At 41.2% G+C, this 22,627-nt stretch overlaps 1 protein-coding gene across 1 annotated transcript in view; it reads left to right on the forward strand.

Annotated features, from left to right (window-relative positions):
- Positions 1-22,627, forward strand: part of SORCS3 (sortilin related VPS10 domain containing receptor 3) — a gene marked incomplete at its 5' end in the record, with an annotated part of 521,132 nt that overhangs the window by 496,836 nt on the left and 1,669 nt on the right. Inside the window, 5 exons of the mRNA XM_079794297.1 lie at positions 8,846-8,969; positions 10,327-10,439; positions 14,965-15,096; positions 16,751-16,850; positions 17,815-17,920. Of these exons, the coding sequence (XP_079650423.1) occupies positions 8,846-8,969; positions 10,327-10,439; positions 14,965-15,096; positions 16,751-16,850; positions 17,815-17,920 (575 nt within the window). The remainder of the gene's footprint in view (positions 1-8,845; positions 8,970-10,326; positions 10,440-14,964; positions 15,097-16,750; positions 16,851-17,814; positions 17,921-22,627) is intronic.

A 22,627-nucleotide genomic window follows, 5' to 3' on the forward strand; every position in this document is an offset into this window, starting at 1 on the left:
TCCCAATCCCTAGTAGTGGTGACAGTTATATAAAAAAGAACCACACGTGTATAACAGAATCTGGGAGCAATTAGGCTGAGGGTCCCACAGTTTAGGAACTTACTGTTCTTCTCTGTTCATGTTCTGTCTGCAGTTTCCTTTTTGATGTGATTGGCATTGCTCATCTTAGGTCTCTACCTTTAGTTTTTAAATAATTTAAAAAAGCTATTCTATCAGACTTGGAAATATCTAAGAAAAGGGCTAATACATATTCCTTTGCTGGTGTAGTAATTCCTCTAAAACATGAATGGGGCAATGCTGTTTTTGTTTGCCAGTTTCAAGATGACCAAGGAGAACTTCAGCCCCTACCTGACAGGAGTCAGAGGGCCCCGGATTAGGATCCAGCACTGCTACATGCTGGCTGTGTGAGTTTGGTCCAGATATTTGACCTACAAGCTAATTCACTCAACTGCAGATTGGAAATAATAATACCTGTGTTATTTTGATTGTTGTGCAAACTAAGTAAGAGAATGTGTGTCTCCCTGGCACACACTAAGTATTCACGAAATGGATGCTTTTTAGTTTGTCCTATAAACTGGGAGTTAGGATGGCTTGATAAAAGATAGAACTAGATTCAGGGCCCTTTTTCTCTTTGCATTATTTGTGCTGTATTTTCTTAGCCTAGGCTACGGATGTTGTGCAGTTCTGGGATTATTACTCATAGGCAGTGGGTAGGGAGGTTAGTTTATAAGATCCCCGCTTAGTACAATAGAGAAATGCAGCTCCCTGTGTGAGATGAGCACTCCAGGGTCGAACAGCTGGTTGATTGTAGAGTCAGACCTAAAACCCTGGTCTCCTAACTCCCACCTACCACATACCGCCCCCTCCCCTAGCCACAGGATGCTTTAGCTGCATCACTCCATTCCATAGATGTTACAGACCCTACAATCCTACCTCAAATGCCAGCAGTCATGCAGGGTGAAGGAAAAATAAAACATCACTTGGGCAAAGAAAGTGAGAGTGAGAAGAATTTTAAGTTCATTTCTCCTGTGATGGTGTGAGGTTTTGGCTGTCAAGCCAGGGAATTTTTTTTTTCTGTTACTGCTCATTTACTGATGATTTTTACCAAGAAACTGCTGTGTTCGAGGGGTGCAGTTCTTGGTCATTATCAACACAGTGATTTACTCAGCAGGCTACAAGGAACCAAACACAAGGTGTTTCTCTACAGCACCATTTTTTTCTTCAAGTGCTGATTCTAAGACCTGAGATACCAGACAGTGTCGAATACATATTTGATAAATAAACAGAAAAGTGGACAAAGGGATTGGAGAGCCTAGTTTCAATTTCTCTAACAATTATCTATGTTAGCTTGAACAAATCACCTGTCTCATTGTTTGCTTGTTTTCTCTAAAGCGAGGATACTGATAAGTAATCCATGAACATCGAGTTATTATTTGAAGTATCTATCTATCTAATCTATATAACACCATATTATGAGAGGGACATTGTTAAATTACAGAAAGACATTATAGTTGTTTTTTTTTTTAAATTTATGGTTATGTGAGGCATTTCTTTGGTTAGGAATTATTCAACTATAAATGTGTGCATGAAGTGCTGCCCAAATACTGAGCTCTCCAAGGTCTTACTAGTTTATTTTTGTTCCCAAAGAATCAAGAGAATTCTAATACATAAGAGGCCTTAGAATAGCATAGTTTTGAAATAAGACAAAAGTGGGTTGGAGTCCAGACTCAGATTCTTGGCTGTCCACCTTCAGTTAAATCTTATCATTTCTTGGGACCTCAGCTTATTGATGGCAGTGTCAGAGTTAATTGTGGTAGTAACTTTCCCCTAATATTGCTTTGTGGGTCAAGAAAGGCATGTAGAGCTCTTAGAACACACCTAATCACATGTAAATGCCAGTCACTGTTGGGTGTGCTCATCATTTGCATCAATAGCCTCTCCATCTCAGGAACAAATCTGACTTGGTTCCACGGATTTCCCTCTCACCTCCAAGAACGACTATGCAGTCCATTTGAAAGAGATACATTTTCAGTGCTTTTCCTAGCACCATGCCATAAACACATCAAGGTGGCCACAGTATCCAACAATTAATCCAATGAGCACCATCTTTGGCTGACAAATAGTGAGTGTCTTTGGTGTTGTGGTGAGTGCTCTGATTTTAGAGCCATTCCATCCCCTTTGACTAGCAAACTGATCTTTAAAAGGAGCTAATCCTAATTTTAAGTCTTTATTCCTAAAACTGCTTTGCATTAGTCCTTTCATACATACTATTTTATTTATTAGAACATCTCTGATAAGAGAGTAATCCCATTTTACAGAGAAAATAGGCTAATACTCTTGGAAGGCAGTTTCATGTGTGTGTGTTGTGACTAGGTGAATTAAACAGGTTGAATTAAATCATCACTCAATAACAATCAGATAACACCCACTCCTTTATATCTAGCCTTGTGCTTGGTGCCCTTAAGAATAAAAGAACCCACATAGCATTGCCTCTGCCTTCTAGGAAATTACATTCCACACAGAAGGCAGGATGAACATACATGCAATGGTTGGTGGGCAAACGTGGGATGTAAGTAAATAGAAGAAAGCAAGCATTCCAGAAATCCTAATATAGGCTCATATACAAACTTATCAGCGAAAGATGTGGAATTGAATCAGTAGCTCTATGGCTCTTTTTCAAGAGCATATATTTTGTGTTACATGTTTTGAGGAATGTAAGGCGGTGTAGATTACAATTGTTGCCTCTAAGAAATATAATCTGTAGTTGAGGATATGAGGTTCACATCTCAGAACAGGTACTCTAAGGTAATAGATATTATAAATACTGTGAGGTAATTAGATACTACAGATAAGGCACTACACTAAAGAGTGTAATATTCCTGGCACAGTCCAGCAGCCTAGGAGGTGATGGACACAGCATTTGCTGGTTATGGAATGAGTCCTGTGTGAAGTTGGTCCTAAGCAGGCATTACAGGAGCAGCAGAACTGAGGCAGTGAGGAGGGAAAGGGATTTGCATGTAAAGGCTTTGGGCATGGCTGTATTCCGTGTGGACAGATTCAGACAACTCACAGGATACATGTATGCAGAAACCAGAGAATGAAAGGAAAGGTGGGAAGGCTAGATAACACGTGGCTTTGAATAACATAAATGAATGCTTTTTATTTTGTCATAGAAACTCAAATTTAGGATAGAATAATGGAAGCTAGAATTAGGTTCATGGACAGTGATACTTTAGACACTGAGATACTTTTAAAGAGTTTTGAGCCTGTATGTGTTGTGTGTGTGTATGTATGTGTGTGTGTGTATGTGTGTGTATTTGAGGACTTTTTTTCCCCAAATATAAATTTTCACATTAACACCATAGTCACAGATAATAATCTACACATACTATTTTGCCTTATTCCTTCCTGTTTTTGTATGTATTTTAGATATTTTACATAATCCTCATCATAGGATACCCAAATTACATATTCTGCCTTTTACACTTTATATAATAAGCACTTTTCGCTCATTACTATGTAATCAGCTGAAGGCTTTAAGTATATTTATTGCATAGCCTGTTCAATTTTGGAAGGCCGTTTTCATCAAGGTATACATTTAAATTGTGCCAGTCACATAATATTTAATATTAACTTGACTTAGTGTGTCTGGCAAACTGGTATAGGCTGCATCCAAAGATTTCCCTGAAGTTTCCTGTTTCATTGGTCCAGTGGAAATCTTGTAACTAAGTAGTCATTCAGAGCTTTGTCGATTTCTTGCGGGGCCCAGTGGGTAATAGGAGACCTGTCTCGCATGAGGGATTCTCTGTGGGAAGGGATGTAGTCCACAGCCTGGGCAGGACATGAGGTATTATTCTAAGCAGCCTCGCAGTGGGCTGGCCCTGCAGCTTGGACAAAGCACAGAGATAGAGAAGTCAATCGCCTTCTGGCCGCCTGTTGGATTTGTGAGGCTCTGAAAGGCCAATTTGCTGGGATTAACAGAGGTCTGGCTTAATAAATGCATCTGCTTGCCTAATAGATTTCGTAAATGAACCTTAAATACTTGATTTAATTTAACATTGGGCACTAGCTATCAGTGGCCCACAAGGAACTCAAGGATCCTGTTGCGTGTTCCAGCCTTTCAAGGAAGGTGATAGCAGCCGTGATACCATAACAGCTGATGGAAAACAAAAGCAATTTGGAAAACAAAATTAGCTCCTGCCATTTCCCCAGCACAGGAGCCTGTGGCCTGCCACACTGCGTGCTGCCTTGAGCACAGTCTGTTTGCTGTGGCGCAGGGCCCTGTGGGATGGGGGGGAGGGGGGGATGCCATTCTCCTTCCCACTTCAGATGACATTTCCTTGTCCTGCTGCCCTGTGTCCTTGCTTGACCCCCTGGATCTCCTAGGGAAGCAGCTAGATGGGGGAAAGATCAGATCTGCTGGGGTAAGAGGAATTTCAGTCCCCTCAGAAAGGGAGGGCATACCAACCACCTGAGTCTAAGATAAGAAGAGCGTGCAGAGACAGGAGAGAGGGCCATGCAGACCACCAAGAGCTGAAGGAGATGGCATGGAGGGAGCGATGGCTCCCTGAAGACCCAACAACTTTTACGGGAGAAAAAAATCCTGGTGGGAGAGATGGGAAGAGATGAGAGATCGCTGAGGGCAGTCACCAAAACGGAAGGGTGATGTAATACAGTCCTGGTCAGAGAGAGTAATTCATGGAATCAAGAAAAATGAAAACACATTGATTATTCTTTTTTGTTTCTTTCCCAATGTTTTATTATTAAAATCTTCAAATATACACTGAAGTTGAAATAATTTTATAGTGAACATCTATATACCCACCACCTGTAGTCTACCATTAGCATTTACTATGCTTGTTTTATCCTATGTCTATTGATATGTGCATCTCTCTATCCATCTATTAATTAATACTAATTTTTGATCCATCTCAAAGTTAACTGCAGACACTTATATACTTTGTCCTAAATGCATTAGCTTGCAAGTCATTAACAACTAGAAGCCCGGTGCACGAAATTCGTGCACGGCAGGGGGTTGTCCCTCAGCCCAGCCTGTATCCTCTCCAATCTGGGACTCCTGGAGGGATGTCCGACTGCCCGTTTAGGCCCGATCCTGTTGGGATCGGGCCTAAACGGGCAGTCGGACATCCCTCTCACAATCCAGGACTGCTGGCTCCCAACTGCTTGCCTGCCTGCCTTCCTGATTGCCCCTAACCGCTTCTGCCTGCCAGCCTGATCACCCCCTAACCACTCCGCTGCCAGCCTGGTTGATGCTTAACTGCTCCCCTGCCAGCCTGTTTGCCCCTAACTTCCCTTCTCTGCTAGCCTGGTCACCCCTAACTGCCCTCTCCTGCAGGGTTGATCACCTCCAACTGCCCTCCCTTGCAAGCCTGGTCCCTCTCAACTGCCCTCCCTTGCAGGCCGGGTGCCTCCCAACTGTCCTCCCCTGCTGGCCATCTTGTGGTGGCCATCTTGTGTCCACATGGGGGCAGGATCTTTGACCACATGGGGGCAGCTATATTGTGTGTTGCAGTGATGATCAATCTGTATATTACTCTTTTATTAAATAGGATAGAGGCCTGGTGCACGGGTGGGGGCCAGCTGGTTTTCCCTGAAGGGTGTCACAGATAAGGGTGGGGGTTCCCTTGGGGTGTGGGGCGGCCTGAGCGAGGGGCCTGTGATGGTTTGCAGGCCGGCCACGCCCCCTGGCAACCCAAGGGGAGGCCCTGGTATCTGGAATTTATTTTCCTTCTACAATTGAAACTTGGTAGCCTGGAGGGGAGCCAAGCCTGGGGCTCTGGCAGCCATTTCTGTGGCAGTTAATTCACCTTCTACAATTGAAACTTTGTAGCCTTAAGCGGGTGGGCCCGGCCAGGGTGTGCGGAAAGCTTTGCTTCCCCTGTTGCCGCCGGCAACCCTGGCCTGCTCTCTCAAGCTCCATTCTGCCGCCATTTGTTTGAATTTGTTTACCTTCTATAATGGAAACTTTGTAGCTTGAGTGGAGGCTTAGGCCTGCAATGGCTATGGAAAGCTTGGCTTGCTCTGTTACCTGGGAAACCTTGTTCTCTGTGGCTGTAGCCATCTTGGATTGGGGTTAATTTGCATACTCACCCTGATTGGTTGGTGGGCGTGGCTTGGCTAATGGGCGTGGTTTATGTAGCAGAGTGATGGTTAATTTGCATATTACCATTTTATTAGAGAGGATAATTCGATGTTCATTTACCCCCTCCACATAGAGGTATAAAATGTACCAATAATTAAATGCATACATTTGAAGAATATACTTCCTGAGCTCTGACAAAGGCATTACCTATAATCAAAACTTCTATCAAGATATGAAGTATTTCTATCACTCCCAAAAGCTCTCTCATGCTTTTTCTCAGTCAACTCCCACTCCCAGTGCCCACAACCACCACTATTTTTTTTAAAATCACAGATTAGATTTGCTGGTTCTAGAACTTCATATAAATGATTCCATGAATATGAATTATTTTATAATAGGGGTGGGCAAAAGTAGGTTAATTTTTGAAAGAATGCAAAACACAGCATTTATTATTTTATTATTTATTCTTGTGTTCTATATTTTATATATGAACAACTGTAAACTTACCTTTGCTCACCCCTGTGTATGGTTTCTTTCACTTCTTATGGTTTTGAGATTCATGTATATTATTACGTACATCAAAACTTGTTCTTTTATGTTCAAGTCTAATATGCTTTGGCTTCTTTATTTATTTTTCTATTGATAAATTCTCCTAAGCTGTTTTTAGTTTTGGGTTGTTATAAATATACTGCTATGAACATTTTGTTTGTTTCTTCACATATTTTCTTTTATCTTTCTTTATCTTTATTGTTGAGAGTATTACATATACTTTCCCTCTCTTTTCCCCCATTGTGCCCTTCCACCCAATTCTCACCCCACCCCAGACTTTTACCACCCTATTGTATTTTCTTTTATCATGATTAAATTTCCAAGACTGAGATTTCTAAGTCATAAAATGTAAAATAATACTTTAGAAATAATTATTCCAATTTCTTGTAAAACAACTTTTTCTAAGGTGATGAAGCAGTTGAAGGTACTCTGGCAAATGAAACCCGATGGGTTGCCCAGTAGGAAGTAGAAAGTGTATTTAAAGCCATTTTGATGCTGAATGAGTCCTCACAGTTTTTCTAAACCAAGCCCTTCATTTAACAGATAAAAACTAAGGACCAGAATGGGAACAAACTTCACCCTAGGTCATTCATTAAAATAGCCAGAGATTAATATCTCTGTTCTTGTTTTGGGACAGGCAGTGACCTGTTTTTCCCTTGTTCTGCCACCATGGTTGACATTGCTATGCTGAGCCCAACTTGACTTCAGCTTCCTTTACAACACAGGACACTAAACAGCCACTATTGGCCCATTGAAGAAGAAGTACTTCATAGAACCTACTTTTGCCTAAATTGTTGTTTAATTCATAAGGCCACACCCTGGTGTGTATCATCATAGAGCCATAAGCATGGGAAGAATGCTTGAACTCTAGGCTTTACTCTTAGTTAAAGGAAATAATATATCCCTTTCCATATTCAACTTTTCTCTTTCATTGAGCAAATAAGGAAGAAAGAGTGTCCAAAATTTAGAGCAACATCTTTAATCCTTCCAAACTCCAGCTATCATCCTGGTCATAAAATGGATCTATGGAATTTTAAAGCAGAACAAATCAAATTATTATTTCAGAGGCCCAGCTGAAAATTCTGAGCTAGGAAGGAATCCCAGTCTTGCAGCAGGGATGCCCTCTGAAAGCTGCATCTCTGAGCCTCTGCAGGTCCTGGCCCACAGACCCAAGCCATGTTCAGTTAAGATGCATAGGTTTGCCGTGTGAGCACTGGCAGACAACCACTCCCTTCAAGGGCAGCTCTCTGCACCCCCAACATTATTATTCTCTATCCCAATGTTGTCCTGGCACAGAGAGGAGAGGGAGTCTGCTCACCTCAGCTTGTCATATCTCTTTTGAGCTGCCTTTGAGAAGCCTCCTCCTGCTTCTTACCTTGCACACACCGGAGGACTTGACAGGGCGTGGACCTCAGCATGGCCACTGAATAGTGACTCTTTAATCTTAAGATCTTCATTCTCTTCTCCCCAATAAGCATCTGATTTTATCAAGATCCAAATTTGTAAGGGGAAAATGCTATTCTGTTTCTTTTTTTATCCTAGGCAAATCCCCATCTGTTGTGAGAAGGAAGATAAAACAGAAAAAGAACAAAAGGATTTAAAACGTGGTCACAGATATATATGTGTATATGTTTTCTGCCTATTAAAATATTGAAATGGCTTGCAGTGAAAAGCACAGATATAATAAAATAAAAAGCCAGTAGTATGACTTGGCATCCAACTTACAGATATGGAAGATGGTGTGCTAAAGGCAGGTGATACAGAAGTTATTAAAATGCAGTCACTTCTCTGAATAGTCTAGAGTTCATGGAAAACAGAATGAAGATACAAGTGACATGGAATATTGAAGAAGAGGAATGATCACCTATTTCCAAAGCCAATAGGAATAGGTTACAGAAGTCACTTTTCCTTTGTCCCAGGGGAAGGAATAGAATGACAAGCAAAATCCAGGGTGTCGAGTTGTATCTCCATCTCTCAGGAGTACAGTGCATTTAGACTTTATAAATACTATTCTTGGATACTGGATATAAGATATAATCACAGTTTGAGGAAGCTGTGTAATTTTCTTTTTTCCATTCTTAAGTTAGGATCCCCTGGGATATGTGAATGCTATGCAAATTTGTCTGAGATTTACAGGAAGGAGGAAATCTCATATCCCACAGAGGATTAAATTGGTCTTTCTGTTCCTTTTAGCCCCTCATCACCTTGGACAGCAGCATTTCCTTCACATTCCTTGCAGAGGGAACCAACACCATCACTGTTCAGGTGGCCGCTGGGAACGCCCTCATCCAGGACACAAAAGACATCGCAGTTCATGGTAAGCCCTGAAAATAGTCATTGTGATTCCTCCTCTTACCCAGCCAATCCACCCTAGTGACAATTGCTGAATGCTTTGGAAATTCACCAGGACATGGGAAAGTGATGTATGTCATCAAGGGGCATCCAAACCTTTTTCCTACCTTGTTCCTGAATAAATTCAGGGCACAGACAGGAATCTGTTGTCTTCTGGGATGTGTGTGCATCACAACCTAATGGTCTCATTAGAGAGAGACTTATCAGAAGTTGAAATGAAACATAGCTGGAAAAACTGTCAGGAAACCATCTAGATCTGGGGTCCTGTTGAGGTATCTACAATACACATACAGCACCCACTTTTTGTGAGGATTGGGACCAGTGATTTCAAAATGGGAGGTGTCATCTTATGGTCCCTGCCCTTGAAGAGCTCAGAGTTCAGGTACTGAGATGAGCTACATACAATCTATGTGTTATTGTTGCTTTATTGGTAGAGATTCTAACATCATTGGCTGCAAAGACTGAACATAAGGCCAAGAATATAAGGTTGAAGAAAGGCAGAAGAGTGGTAAATGAGACTATTATCCAGTTCTCGATCCTGGAGAACCATTCTTAATTTTTAAATTTATTTTAAGTAAAATTGTGCTTTTACCACAATCCCACACAACCTCCCTCAAGCCCCTAAAAACAGTCACTATCCCAAAGTTTTTATAGAAAGTTGTACTAGCTCCTCTGGCCTTTCTTATATCTCTTCCAAACTCGATGCTCAGGCTCTCTCACTGGGCACCAAGAAGATTTTTAAAATTAAAAAAAAATTATTTAAGTGTAAATATAATATAGAAGAGTATACATCATAATTGTTTTAGCTTCATGAATTACCACAAAGTGAACAAAGCCTTGTACTCACTAACCAGGTAAAGAAGTTGAACATTACCTACACCCTAGATCCAGGGTATCAACTTACTTTCTAGCCCCTGGAGGCAGTGCTAGCAGGATGGACAAAGGAAATGAAGGAAGAGCACAATATTCTATCCTTATTAAGCCCAACTTAATGCTTTCTTGCTGGCTCTGCATGATAACACCTACAGTAGCGAAAGTCTTCTCCTGAGGTTTTATACTTACGTTTCATTTCAGGTAATATTGTTTTACAAGAAGGGCTTAAGATCTTAGGAACTAAGGAAAAATGGTGGGAGCACAAATCTACTTCCAGTCATCAAATCCCACACTCTTTCAGAGACCAAGAAACAGGCTAGAATGAAGGAATTATAGTTGAGGCTACATGAAAGAGCAGATGGTTTCTCTATAGCATGGTGATTTGGAGTCTCCCCACTTATCAAACCCTCTCTTGGCCTCACTCACTCACACACTCTCTCTCCTTGCAGAATACTTCCAGTCCCAGCTGTTATCATTCTCTCCTAACCTGGATTACCACAACCCTGACATTCCAGAGTGGAGACAAGATATTGGCAATGTCATCAAGAGAGCTCTGGTTAAAGTAAGTTGGCTTTATATTTGCTGGAATCTTTATGAATAAAGAGCCAGATGGTTTCCTCCATAATACATTTTCGTGGGTTAAAACCTCCCATTTTATAATTTGATTAGAATTTTCTGTAAAATGAAAGAGGGGAAAACATGGAAGGGGATAAGGAATGATGACGGGGTGGAGGTGAAGAGAGAGAGAGAGAGAGAGAGAGAGAGAGAGAGAGAGAGAGAGAGAGAGAGATTCTTGAAGATGGAGATTGGCCCCATATTTATCCCAAGTTTTTTCTAATATAGGAGCTTGATCCCTTTTATGAAATAATGAGGACCACTCATTGAGTCTACACTACTATCATTCACTTGACTGGCTTTTTGTCTCGCCCCGCCCCCCCAGGGATTTTCTTAATCAAACACCTGGACTCCAAGACCACTGTTAGCAATTGGAAGGCTACAGGCCGCGAAATAGAGCGTGCCAGTAGATTTTATAGAGTTAACCAAAGTCAGATTTGCCTTAGAGAATGTTGAAAGGGTTTTATGAACCCTTTGCTCAGAACGAAGTACTAGAATAAAATGAATAAAACATGGTCAGTTCTAACATGCAACTAGTTCTATGGTAGAGGCATACCAGCATATCAAAGAGCATGGGAAGAAGTGAGATTCACTTTATTCAGAAAAGTGCAGGCTTAGCACATATTGGTGATTCAATAAATACTTAGGAACTATCAGAATGGTCTTTGGAGAATATTTTAAAGGATAAGTAGTAGTCAACAATGGATGCTATCTTTCAGGAAGAATGAACAGCATGTGCGAAGCTGTGGACTACTGAAAGAGCACAGTGCCTTTGAAAATGGCAGAGTTAGTGTAGCCAGTCTTTAGGTTTTAAGGGCAAGTGTGGCTAATGTTGAGCTAGGATGGGTAAGTCAGTTTGTGAAGAGTCTGAGAAGCTAGAAGTGGTTTGAAGTGCCCTTATACCAGTAGGCACTGGCAAGTGTGAAATGTGTTGTTTTTTATTTTAGTGAAAAATCCCGACTATAGAATTACATTTCAAATATCCATCCTGGTGGCAATACAGAGGATGGTGGGAAGTGAATAGAGTGGGGGAGAGATTTCACAAAAGATGAGCAGTTATAAGACTACCACAGTTATCCTAGTCAGAGATAATAAAATCCTGAAGAGGAAAGATTCAATGTTTATTTGGGACATTGAACAATAGAATTGGTGGCCAATTCTAACATGTAGTGTGGATGAGAAGAAAGAGGGAAAATCTTTTTGATTAGAAGGGTAGGTAAGAGATGGCCTTGCCGTTAATCAAGTTGGGGACTATGTAGGAGAAGTATACTGGGGGGGCAATAATGATTTGATCTTCCATACAAGTTTGGAGGACATGAGAAACAATTGGGTTAAGATAACCAGGAGAGCTGAAAATACATATCTTAAGATCAAGCAGAAGTACAGCTTGAGGTAGAGATGTGGGAGCTGAGGCTCTGGAGGTCCATAACCCCCTCACCCCCCTCATAGGAGGAGTGGGGGCTGGGCAGGCATGAATGTTGATGCCTCTCAAGACAGAGGAGAAAGCTCCAGGGACAGATAAGGAGAAGGAGCTCACAGAAATGAAGATGAGTAAGTAAAAGAGAACAATATACGAGCATTCCTGCAGGGAGTTGTTCAGAGGATGAACTTCACCTCAAATCTTTTTACAAAGAGATTGTTCATAGAAAGGGATGAAAATGAGGCTGTTCCTGGATGCCTTTGACTGTGCAACTTCCAGAATTTTGTTGTATTTTGTATGACTGTATTTATTAAAAACATACAAGCTTATAATCCATAACTTGGTAATTATAATAATAATCTTAACCCTATATAATAGAAGGCTAATATGCAAATTAACCAAATGGCAGAACAACCGGTTGCTATGACGTACACTGATCACCAGGGGGCAGATGTTCATTGTAGGAGCTGCCCCCTGGTGGTCAGTGCACTCCCACAGGGGGAACACTGCTCAGCCAGAAGCCCTGAGCCAGGCTCACAGCTGGTGAATGCAGCAGTAGTGGCAGGAGCCTCTCCTGACTTCGCGGCAGTGCTAAGGATGTCCGACTGACATGGCCCGTGGGGAGCAGGCCTAAGCCATGTCAGTCATGGGGAGTGGGCCTAAGCCATGTCAGTTGGGCATCCCCTGAGGGCTCCCAGACTGTGAGAGGGCGCAGGCAGGCCAGGCTGAGGAAACCTTCCCCCTAGTGCTCGAATTTTGTGCACCGGGCCTCTAGTAAATAATAAACAGCCATGCCAGCTGATCCCTCAGTCTTAAATATCACAAAACAAATTACTCATATGTCTGTTTGGATGAGGTTAACTGACCTTAGACACATAGCTCCAAGGTCCCTCCAGGGTCACTAACTGACTGATGCTCCCTAAGACCATAGTTCCCTAGGACAAAGGGTCCCAGCAGCCACGGCACGTACAGGCTCAGCCACTTTACTCCATTGGGTGAATCTCTGCATTTTGTCCTCAGTCCAGTCCCTGGAGAGTTGTTTCCTCTGACTGGTTAGGATAAGACCTTCTTGCTCCATGTCCTTTGTTACCTAGGCTTCCAGCTGCTCAGGGTCACGCCTTCCAGCAGGACATGAGGCCTCTGGCAAAGCCCACTCAGGTCCCAAGGGGATGCCTCGCTTCTTGGTGGATATTTTAGGCCTCTGACTGCTGCTTATTACTTCTCCTCAGGTTGACCCTCTCACTCTTTGTTGTCACATTTCTGAGAGTTAATTCCAATCTCTACCCCTTGTTCTGGTGCTCATCAAATGGGCAACAACTAACCCCTCCAATTCCGTTCAACCCAGCAACTATTGATTGAGTCTCTACTCTCTCGGGCATTTTTCAAACGAATGGGGTGTCCACAAAGCACCCCAAGAATGTCTCGACAAACGTACAATATGAAGCGACCAGAGAAAAGACCGTACAGGTGGATGCACTCACCTGTCACAGTGGACATGATCTGAGTCCCAGCGTCGTGGTGGGTTGGTGTTCTGGAAAGGGTTGGGACCAGAGACTGACATGGAGGAGAACACTTCCTGCAGAGCTAGTCAGGGGAGGAGGTGGGTATTTCCACCAAAACGAAAACTATATTGTCATATTTAGATTGGCACTAGAAGAAGTGTTGTTCTGTATAAAAGACATTTAGGAGAGAATAGTCAATCCTCTTTACAGGGGGAAAACTCAGAGTTTTGTTTTCTTTAAGAAATTGCTTTCAGACGGAAGCTTACTTTTAAGTTTGTATCATAAAGCAACATAATCCTTTTCCCAAACACTCAAGAAATAGAAAAATTAACTCATCATCTCAACATCTTACCATAACATTTAGTGTTTTGTTTTGCTTTTTAATTCCTCTACATTTATATTTTTATAGAGTTGTAACCAAAGAAATAGAAGGAAACAGATTAGAATGCAGCTAGCATAAGTGTTTCTCCGTGTTGGCTCGGTACTAATTATCATCTTAATGGTAGAGTAACACTCTAACAGGTTGACGATATCATTTATTTCCTTAATTTTTTTCAAATGTTTTTGCTTTTTTCTACTTATTTGCTATTATAAAGTTATGAGTGTTTCTTTCTTCTCATGCCCCTTTTTTCCTATATTTGAGATCATTTCTTTAGGACAAACACCCCAAGTTACAGTTATTGAATGAAGGGTATGAAAATTTTTATGGCCTCCAAGTAAGTCTTTGGAAAACCAAATTGGCGCAATATGTATCAATTTTTAGTGCTGCCAGCAACAAATGAGGGGACCTCTTAATTGAAGCCTCACCAATATTAGCTAGTCTAAGTTAATAAAAAATCCCGCTTTCGTAAGTGAAAATCAGTGCTGCTTTGCTTTTTTTCTTTCATTTGCATTTCCCATGTTTGTTTATAACTTCTTATTCCTCATTTGCAGCCAGTCTGTTCATGTTTTAGCCAGAGCTCTGTACGTGCAGAAAAACAGAAACTGTGGGGAGAGTTTTTGCAAATGTTCCTAGCAAACAATACTTTGAAAATCACTTATGATAGTATTTTAGCTTCAGTAAAAATGTAAGTAAGAGCAGAAAAGGTAGTGAAACTAAGCACTTCTAGGAGACCATGGAAAGAAAGCTTGGAGTCTATTGGAACCTGGGCCTGAAGTGCTGCGTTTAAAAAACATATAGAAGTCTTATAGCTCTGGCCAGGCTTCTCAGTTGGTTGGAGCTTCGTTCCGTACATCAAAAGGTTGGGGGTTCAATTCCAGATCAGGGTATATACCTAGGTTTTGGGTTCAGTTTCCATTTGGGGCACGAATGGGAGGCAGCCGATCAATGTTTCTCTCATGCACCAATGTTTCTCTCTCTCTCTCTCTCTCTCTCTCTCCCCCCCCCCATCTTCTCTCTCTAAATATCAATAAAAACATATCCTCAGGTAAGGATTAAATATTTTTCAAAAAATGCACATATATAAGCCTTGTATCTGTGCATATTCTGCTCCTTGTTGTTGACTTGGGGAAGGCTAGGACCTCACTCTTTGGTCTACGCATCCTTGCAGGTAACCAGTGTCCCGGAAGACCAGATCCTGGTTGCTGTGTTCCCTGGCCTCCCAACTTCAGCAGAGCTCTTTATCCTCCCCCCGAAGAACTTGACGGAGAGGCGGAAAGGCAATGAAGAGGACCTGGAACAAGTAAGCAAAAGCCAACTTGGCTACAACACTTGCCTGTACCTCACATTCTAAGGGGACCCAAAGTTAATTTCAGCCATAAAGTGAGACAAGGTCTCTCCCATTGGCCTGTCAGCCTGTCACTATTTCGCCAGTACTCAGAGCTTTGAAGAATAATCAACATAGATGCACATAGGCTGGAGCAGTCAGTATCATGCCTTCCAACAGTTGCCAGTCCTTCAACTTGCTAATATCTCCCACCCAATGACTTGTCCCAGAGGAGAGGGATGTGGGTAAGAAAGAGAGGAATTTGAGTTTCTCTATTTCTTGTCTTTCAAAATCCTGGTCATCTAAGTTCTGCTTCTAGGGGGACAGGAACTGCTTTGAACATGTTTCTTTGGAGAGAGATGGATTGCCTCAGCTGGCTTTGACTAAGGAATCAGCATTTCCCAATGAGACTGTGATTTACTGTCCTTACCAGAGGGGCATATAGTTCCTGTGATCTGCTCACGGGCCAGGAAATAAAGGAGTTGGCCAGTCCATGCTTCTCCCTCTCACTCCTGTTCCATGGGGGTCTTGGTATCTGTGCTCTGCTCCACCTTCCCTGCCTCCCCAGATGCTAAGTCAAAGGTGAAAATAAGTGAGAATGAGGCTGCTAAAAATTGGCATGAGTCAAACACATTTGCTCCCATAGGAGGTAATCATTGTATAGACATCTTCCAGGTCCTTCTGCTACTCACCTGGCCATCACCCCATCCCCACATCTATCCTCAGTCCTTCTCAAGCAGCATAGATGTCATCGCAGTCATTTCTCTGGGAAATAAAATTGATCCTTGCATTTCAGGGTTGCATAGTTAACTGGGCCAAAAATAAATTCAGCTTATGCATACATCACTTTTATAAGACCTCTTTATTCTGAAATAGCAAGTGGCATGTGTGAATTATATTTGGAAGCTACACTATCCATCCATTTAGATAAATAGGTAATTACAGTGACGAATAGCAGCTGTGGTATTAAGGCGCGTACGGCGAGATAAGTGTTAGGGACAGCAGCCTAAGTCTGCTTCGGCTTCGATGTGGGAATTACGGAGTGATTAAATCGATGTTATGTGTTCTGAGACTTGCTGGGGAGAAGTAAAGAGGAAAAATTATCCCATAAAAAGGAGGCAGCTTCTGCTTTGATGTTTGCCTCGCATTGTCTCTAAGGAAGAAAACAGCACAGAGGAGTGGGCTGGGGTATACATGTCTGCTTTAATCCTGGCAGGGACCTCTCTACCCTGTGTATTGCTTGATCAGATTAAAGAACTAATGATGGGTTGACTTTCTTTCATTGGACCCCACCAGTGGTTTTTCTATGGTAAGTGAAAAGGCATGAATAAAAGAGCACTGAACTACGAGGTGAATGAAACATCAATGTCTATTATCAATTTGAATCTGCTAGGAGACTTTGGACACAGCTTTCTGTCTCACCAACCTCTCCAGTCTAAGCGAATGGTACCAACTACTGTTTTGGCTGCACAGGGCTCCAAGAGACCCAAATTGATAAAGATGTCCCAAGAGCCTGTCCACTGATTGAACATGGTCATTTTCCTGCCTATGCACCCTGGTTTCTTCCTCCATGAGGGAGCATTGTCACATGTCACACCTTCCCATGAAACCTCTCTCTTTTTTCCCCTAGATCGTGGAGATGCTGTTTAATGCTCTAAACCAAAACTTGGTCCAGTTTGAACTAAAGCCAGGGGTTCAAGTCATTGTGTATGTCACACAGCTGACATTAGGTGAGTGCCTGTTGGGATTCAGGGGGAAGTGGGTATCCTGGAGAGAAGAGGGAGGAGACAGTCAGCAAATACTTCTCCATAAATGCCTGGAAAATGGCTTTGTGGCAGGGCTCTTTTGCATGGTGAAGATTAAGAAAGATTAATTACATCTTTCTCAAGGCTTGCTGTTGAGGTGGCAAGAAGACTTTCTTAGAAGTGTCCTTGCTATTGAATCCCTGGATCTTGGAGAAAACCTACAATTTCTTTGGGCCTTGAATTTTTTAAAAATTTGAAACATTCGGGATTACATTAGGCAGTCCTCAGACTCTCTAAATTTCTGGGATTTTTGGATTCTATGAATATTCATTGGGAGGCCAGATGAAATTACTTTAAAACTCCCTTCTATTTAAAGTGTAGAAGTTTAAGTTGAAACAGGGATCAACTCTAGTTCGTCGATTTGTAAGAGTAATAAAAGGAGGCATGCTCCTTTGGGCAACCCCTGCTGGATCTCTGGGAGAGCCTAGTTGCTAAATGTCCCTTATCACTGTAAGAGTTTTCAGATGTGGAGATTCCAGATGTGCTCATCCAGCAATGTTTCACCAGAACAGTGTAAAAGAAGAGACGGAAACATTGCAGCCATGTTTAATCCAAAGTTCCCAATGAGCCAATTGTAATCGTGTTAACGGACACTCGGCTAAGAGATAGGACTTTCACATCCTCCTTCTACTCCCCTTAACCGAACACACATTGCTCAGTTTATACCAAGAGCAGCAAACCTCTCCCAGAAGAGCAGAGGTGTTTACTTTCCTGAAGAAGCTGTGATGGGGGATACAATTTGTCATTGAAACCAGGGATCCTGTGCCCAGATAGTGTGCAGGGCAACTGGAGACTGGATATACAGATGGAACCCACCTGGCCTCCTTTCTCCAAGGGGTACTCACTTTCCAGCTAATAGCTTCCAAGTGAGCATGTTCTTCCCTCCTAGCTCCATTGGTGGACTCCAGTGCTGGGCGCAGCAGCTCAGCCATGCTCATGCTCTTGTCGGTGGTGTTTGTTGGTCTGGCGGTGTTTTTGATCTACAAGTTTAAAAGGTATGTGCTAGTATCCCTCAATTTTACTCTTGGGGCTAGATTCATGGCAGTTGATTCTTCCTATAACTAATATTCCTGAACTCATCCCAACTATGTGATATTAATTCTCCTTGAAGCTCTATTTGGGAATGGGGAAAAGTAGGAATGGTTGAGGGTCAGGGAATAAATAAGTTTAAAAATCTGAACTCTATCTAATTTATAACTATATTGAGTTAGGGAATGGAGGGGTAGTCTAGGAAATCAATTTATTTCCTTCAAAAGAAGTGGAAGGAGTTACCAAACATCACCTAAAATTTTCTAAAATAAAGTCTCAAATATTCAGGATATCTTTTTTCTACAAGTTAACAACCATTCAGGGTGGATAAGTAGAGAAAAATTCAGCTAAAGTCTTGTATGCAAAAGTACAAGAGTGTGCGTGTGTGTGTGTGTGTGTGCGCGCACACACACACACACATTTTCTTATCTTGTGCAATAGCTATATAGTATCTCTATTTAAATTGGCATAATGAAAATATTTAACCTCAAAATATCCCCATTCCTCCTTTCCGGTGTCTAAAGGGAAATTGATAAAAAACAAACTATACATGTATTCACAAATTATTTTTGAAGGCCACAGAAGAGTGATATAATAGGATACTTATTAAAAACATGAAATTAAAATCAATAATTCTTTACCATTATTTAGATAATGTAATATTTCTACCATGAGGTGGACTAGTTAAGAGTGTGAACTCTGAAATAAGACAGATCCAATTTTAACTTTTGATGATATTTGTAACCTGGGACAATTAGATTTTCTCTCTAAGCTATTTTAGTTTTTTCATCTATAAAAAAAGTGTATAACACTTTATAGACTTGCCATATGGTTCAACTGTAAATATCTATACCGGGTACATACTAAATAATCAACAAATCTAAGTTATTATAAATAACAAGGAACATGCCTTTCACAGGTGCCTTCTGTGTCACAAACTGGCACCTAGTAGGCTCACAAAAAATACCACTATTATAGAAATGTACTTCATAGGAATATCATCAGATGAGGTTTGAAAGCATACTTGGTCCTGTGTTTCCAGGTACTGAACACAATGATTTTAGATTTTGGAAGAGATCAGTGGTAAAGGTGCTTCAGTCTACCCCTTCCCCATAATATATATAGAGGGAGAGAGAGATAGAAACATCAATGATCAGAGAGAATCATTGGCTGCCTTCTGCACGCCCCCACTGGGGATCGAGCCTACAACCTGGGCATGTGCCCTAGACTGGAATTGAACCCAGACCCTTTGGTCCGCAACTGACGCTCTATCCACTGAGCCAAACCAGCTAGGGCTCCCCAGCTCCCTTCAGCACTCCTCTCATGTATATCTCAGGCTTTACAATATCAGTTTTACTCAATATCCATCTCAGCATTAGCCAAAACAGTAGGAAGCCTTCAACACCACCAGAAAGGCAGAGTGAGATTCCCCTTACTACTCAATTTATAGAACAGTATGTGAGTTCATGTCCAGTAGGGGGAAGACATATCAGCCCACCTTCCATATTCTCTTTGAAAATGGGAGAAAATCTTTAATATTGCAAATAGAGAGAGCAAAGATTCAACATAGAAACAGTCTAGTCAAGGCAATGCCCATTTATGGATGTACTCAGTTACATGCAAAGCACACTTTCGTTCATCCAAGGATTTGGTGGTTGCTTGGGCTTGAAGATCAACTATGCTACATTTGTTCTTCTGGCCCCTAGAACCCCATCATAGCTGAGGCCAAGGGCCAATAGAAGTCCCGCAGAGAAGTATTTGTGTCAGATACTTATCCTATGACTTAGAAAGTTTTCTGTTTTCTTATAAATGCTGCTAAACTCCCTAGACAGCCAACTCATTACTGTAGGCATCTCTAAATGTGTACACTTCAATACTCAGATCTATGCCAGGGAGTGCCATCTCTGAATTATTCCCTTTATAGTCCTCAGATAGCAACCAACCCTTTCTATGCCCCAGTGAATCGTGCAGCCAAAGCTACATTTAACAAACAAACTGGATAAACAGCAGAGGCAGCTAAGAGTTACCAATCAGCAGTTAATTTTTTTCTTTTTTTTAGCCACCTTTTCTAGAAGTTTTCCTCCCAATGTTCAAGCCTTTGGTGGAGGTCTTGTTGGATCTTGTTTTATTTCTTTGGTTTCCTTTCCTCCTTATCACCTGGAACTCCAGTGATGGTTCTATGGAGGGTCAGGTTCTTACCCCGGAGTTCCAGAGTCTCCTTTGCTTCTTGCATTATTTGAACTTTCCCACAGAGCTTTCTGCAGTGATGAAAATGCTCCATAATCTGTCCAACACAGTCATCACTAATATCATCGAGGAACTGAATTTTAAATTTTATTTAACTTTAGTTAATTTAAATTTAAATAGCTACACCTGCTTAGTCGACACTTGGATAACACAAAGTCGAGAAAGGGCAATTCTGTTTTTGTTTCTAGATCCCTGGCCATGCTGAGTTTTCAGACCCAAAACTTTCTCCCTCTAACCACCAGCATGAACTCATTAAACCATGCATTCATTCAACAAACATCCATTGAGTGACTACTGTGTGCCAGGCACTGAATCACCATCTCAGGATCCCAAGTTCTCCCTTAACAGGGGAAGGAGAATAGAGTTACCGTGAGTAACTCTACCCATGCTACCTTTGAGTAAATATCACCCTGTCTCTCATATTTGATCTTATTCTTGTATAGAAGTGATATTATCTGATGTCTTAAGGAATATAATTAAAAATCATTATGAGATGACTTTTATTTCCTGAAAACTGCCTAGGAAGACCTCCTTTCCATAGTATAGATTCTTATTTTTTCTGATTATACAACAAAACTTTTGTGCTTTTATATTTATTTCAGTACTTTTTTTTTTCAGTAAGGCTTTCATCATAGTCTGAAGCCTACTTCACTTTCTCTAAATTTTCTCCCAGGTGCTCATAACTACTTATCATAGTTGGAACAAACAAATAAAAACAAGTGTTTTAGAGGTCACTTGGGGTGATCCATTTTACTGGTCTTATTAAAATGTATATGAATGAGTAGCCCAAGAGATGCTTCTAAACCTACTTCCCATGTTTCTTCTCTGTTGAGTTTAGTTTTGACTTAGGTTCTGAACACTCCTACAAGTGGCTGTGTTAAGAAATGAAAACTAATTTAGCAATTTTTTGAATGCTGAACATAATAACAAAATTCATTTCCTTCCAACCATCTATTAAAAATGTTGAAAAAATCTGTTTTTAGAGACTGAAATAAAGTGGGCAAACTTTCTAAGGGCAAATTTATTCAAATTCTCACAGATATTAGGAGAGCAGGAAAGGGTGGGGGTGAAGTTATATAGGCTTGTATGATCCGAAATGGTTTTTCTGCCCTCAGCACCTAAATAAATATTACAGTTGATCCCAATGCTCATGAGTAATATGTACTTTTATGATTAAAGGGAATCTAAGTCACTAGGCTGCAGTTCTATTTAGATGAGAAAGTAGGGGCCAGCATGAGTTTTTAATTGGACACATTTAGAGAGCCTGAGGTTCGCTGTCTCACATAATTCGTTCAGTCACGGTTCTTGTAAATTATGTTTAACTGGTTCAGACCAGTATGAGTCAGGAGGACATTTCCCTTAATTATGGAAAGCAACCATTAAGGACATGAAAATTGAATGTAAAGGAAAGGTAGAAACTACCCATGTTTTAAACTTATCTTTTGGATCTTTCCTTCTTAACTAGCTATAGAAATGCCTTATTAAGTATTCCTACACTCTATATCCACTAGGGATTGGAGTGGGGAGGAGAATGTAGAAGTTTGAAAATATTACTGGTTGGTGCCAGGACGACAGAGTGACACTCCTTTAGAAAGGCACAGAATGTTCTGGATTGGGGTGGATGCCAGATGTCTCAAGTTTTGATAACATCTGTGCCAATAATCAGCTTCATGAAATGTCTGTACAACAGTCCAATTTCCTCCTCATTTAATGAGGTAGAGAGATTTATTCTAGATGTAGTATTCTAAGATTTTTTTAATGTCATCATTTTGTCTGAGAACATAATATGAAAATAGAAAATAGAAAGAGCCCAGGATTTGAGGTCATTTATTTATTTATTCAACAAATTCTTATTGAATGTAAACCATGTGCCAAGTACTGTGCTAAGTTAAGTATATAGCAGTAAAGATAAAAACACAGACTCTATGGACATTGGGTTTTTAGTCTAGTTAGAAAGACAGAAAACAAGTCAACAAGCATTGCCTGTTACATCACCCTAAACCAACACCCTATTCATTTATTTCATAGACACTGTCTCATTACATATTTATAGGAGGAAAGGTTGGGTGGTCAGGAGAGACCACTTGGTAATGACATGGAGGCCCAGTTCTGAAAGACAGTTTCATGAGAAGAGTAGAAGGAGGTGTGTTGCAGACAGAGGGAAAAGTTGCTTCAAAGTCCCCAAGATGGGGATGAGTTTGATGTATTAGAGTTTTACAACTTGAAGTTTAGGTCTCAGACCAGTGGCATCAGCCTCCCCTGTGAGCATGGCAGAAATGCAGAATTTCAGCCCATCCTGTCCGGACTTATAGAGTCACAAATGGTTTGAGAAGCACTGGATTATAGGAATTCAAAGGAGGCTACAGAAGCTGGAGCACAGTGGGTCAGGAGATAATAGATGGGGTCAGGAGATGATTCCTTTGGGA

Source organism: Cnephaeus nilssonii (assembly GCF_951640355.1).
Source record: "Cnephaeus nilssonii genome assembly, chromosome: 16".
In the NCBI taxonomy this organism is placed as follows: domain Eukaryota; kingdom Metazoa; phylum Chordata; class Mammalia; order Chiroptera; family Vespertilionidae; genus Cnephaeus; species Cnephaeus nilssonii.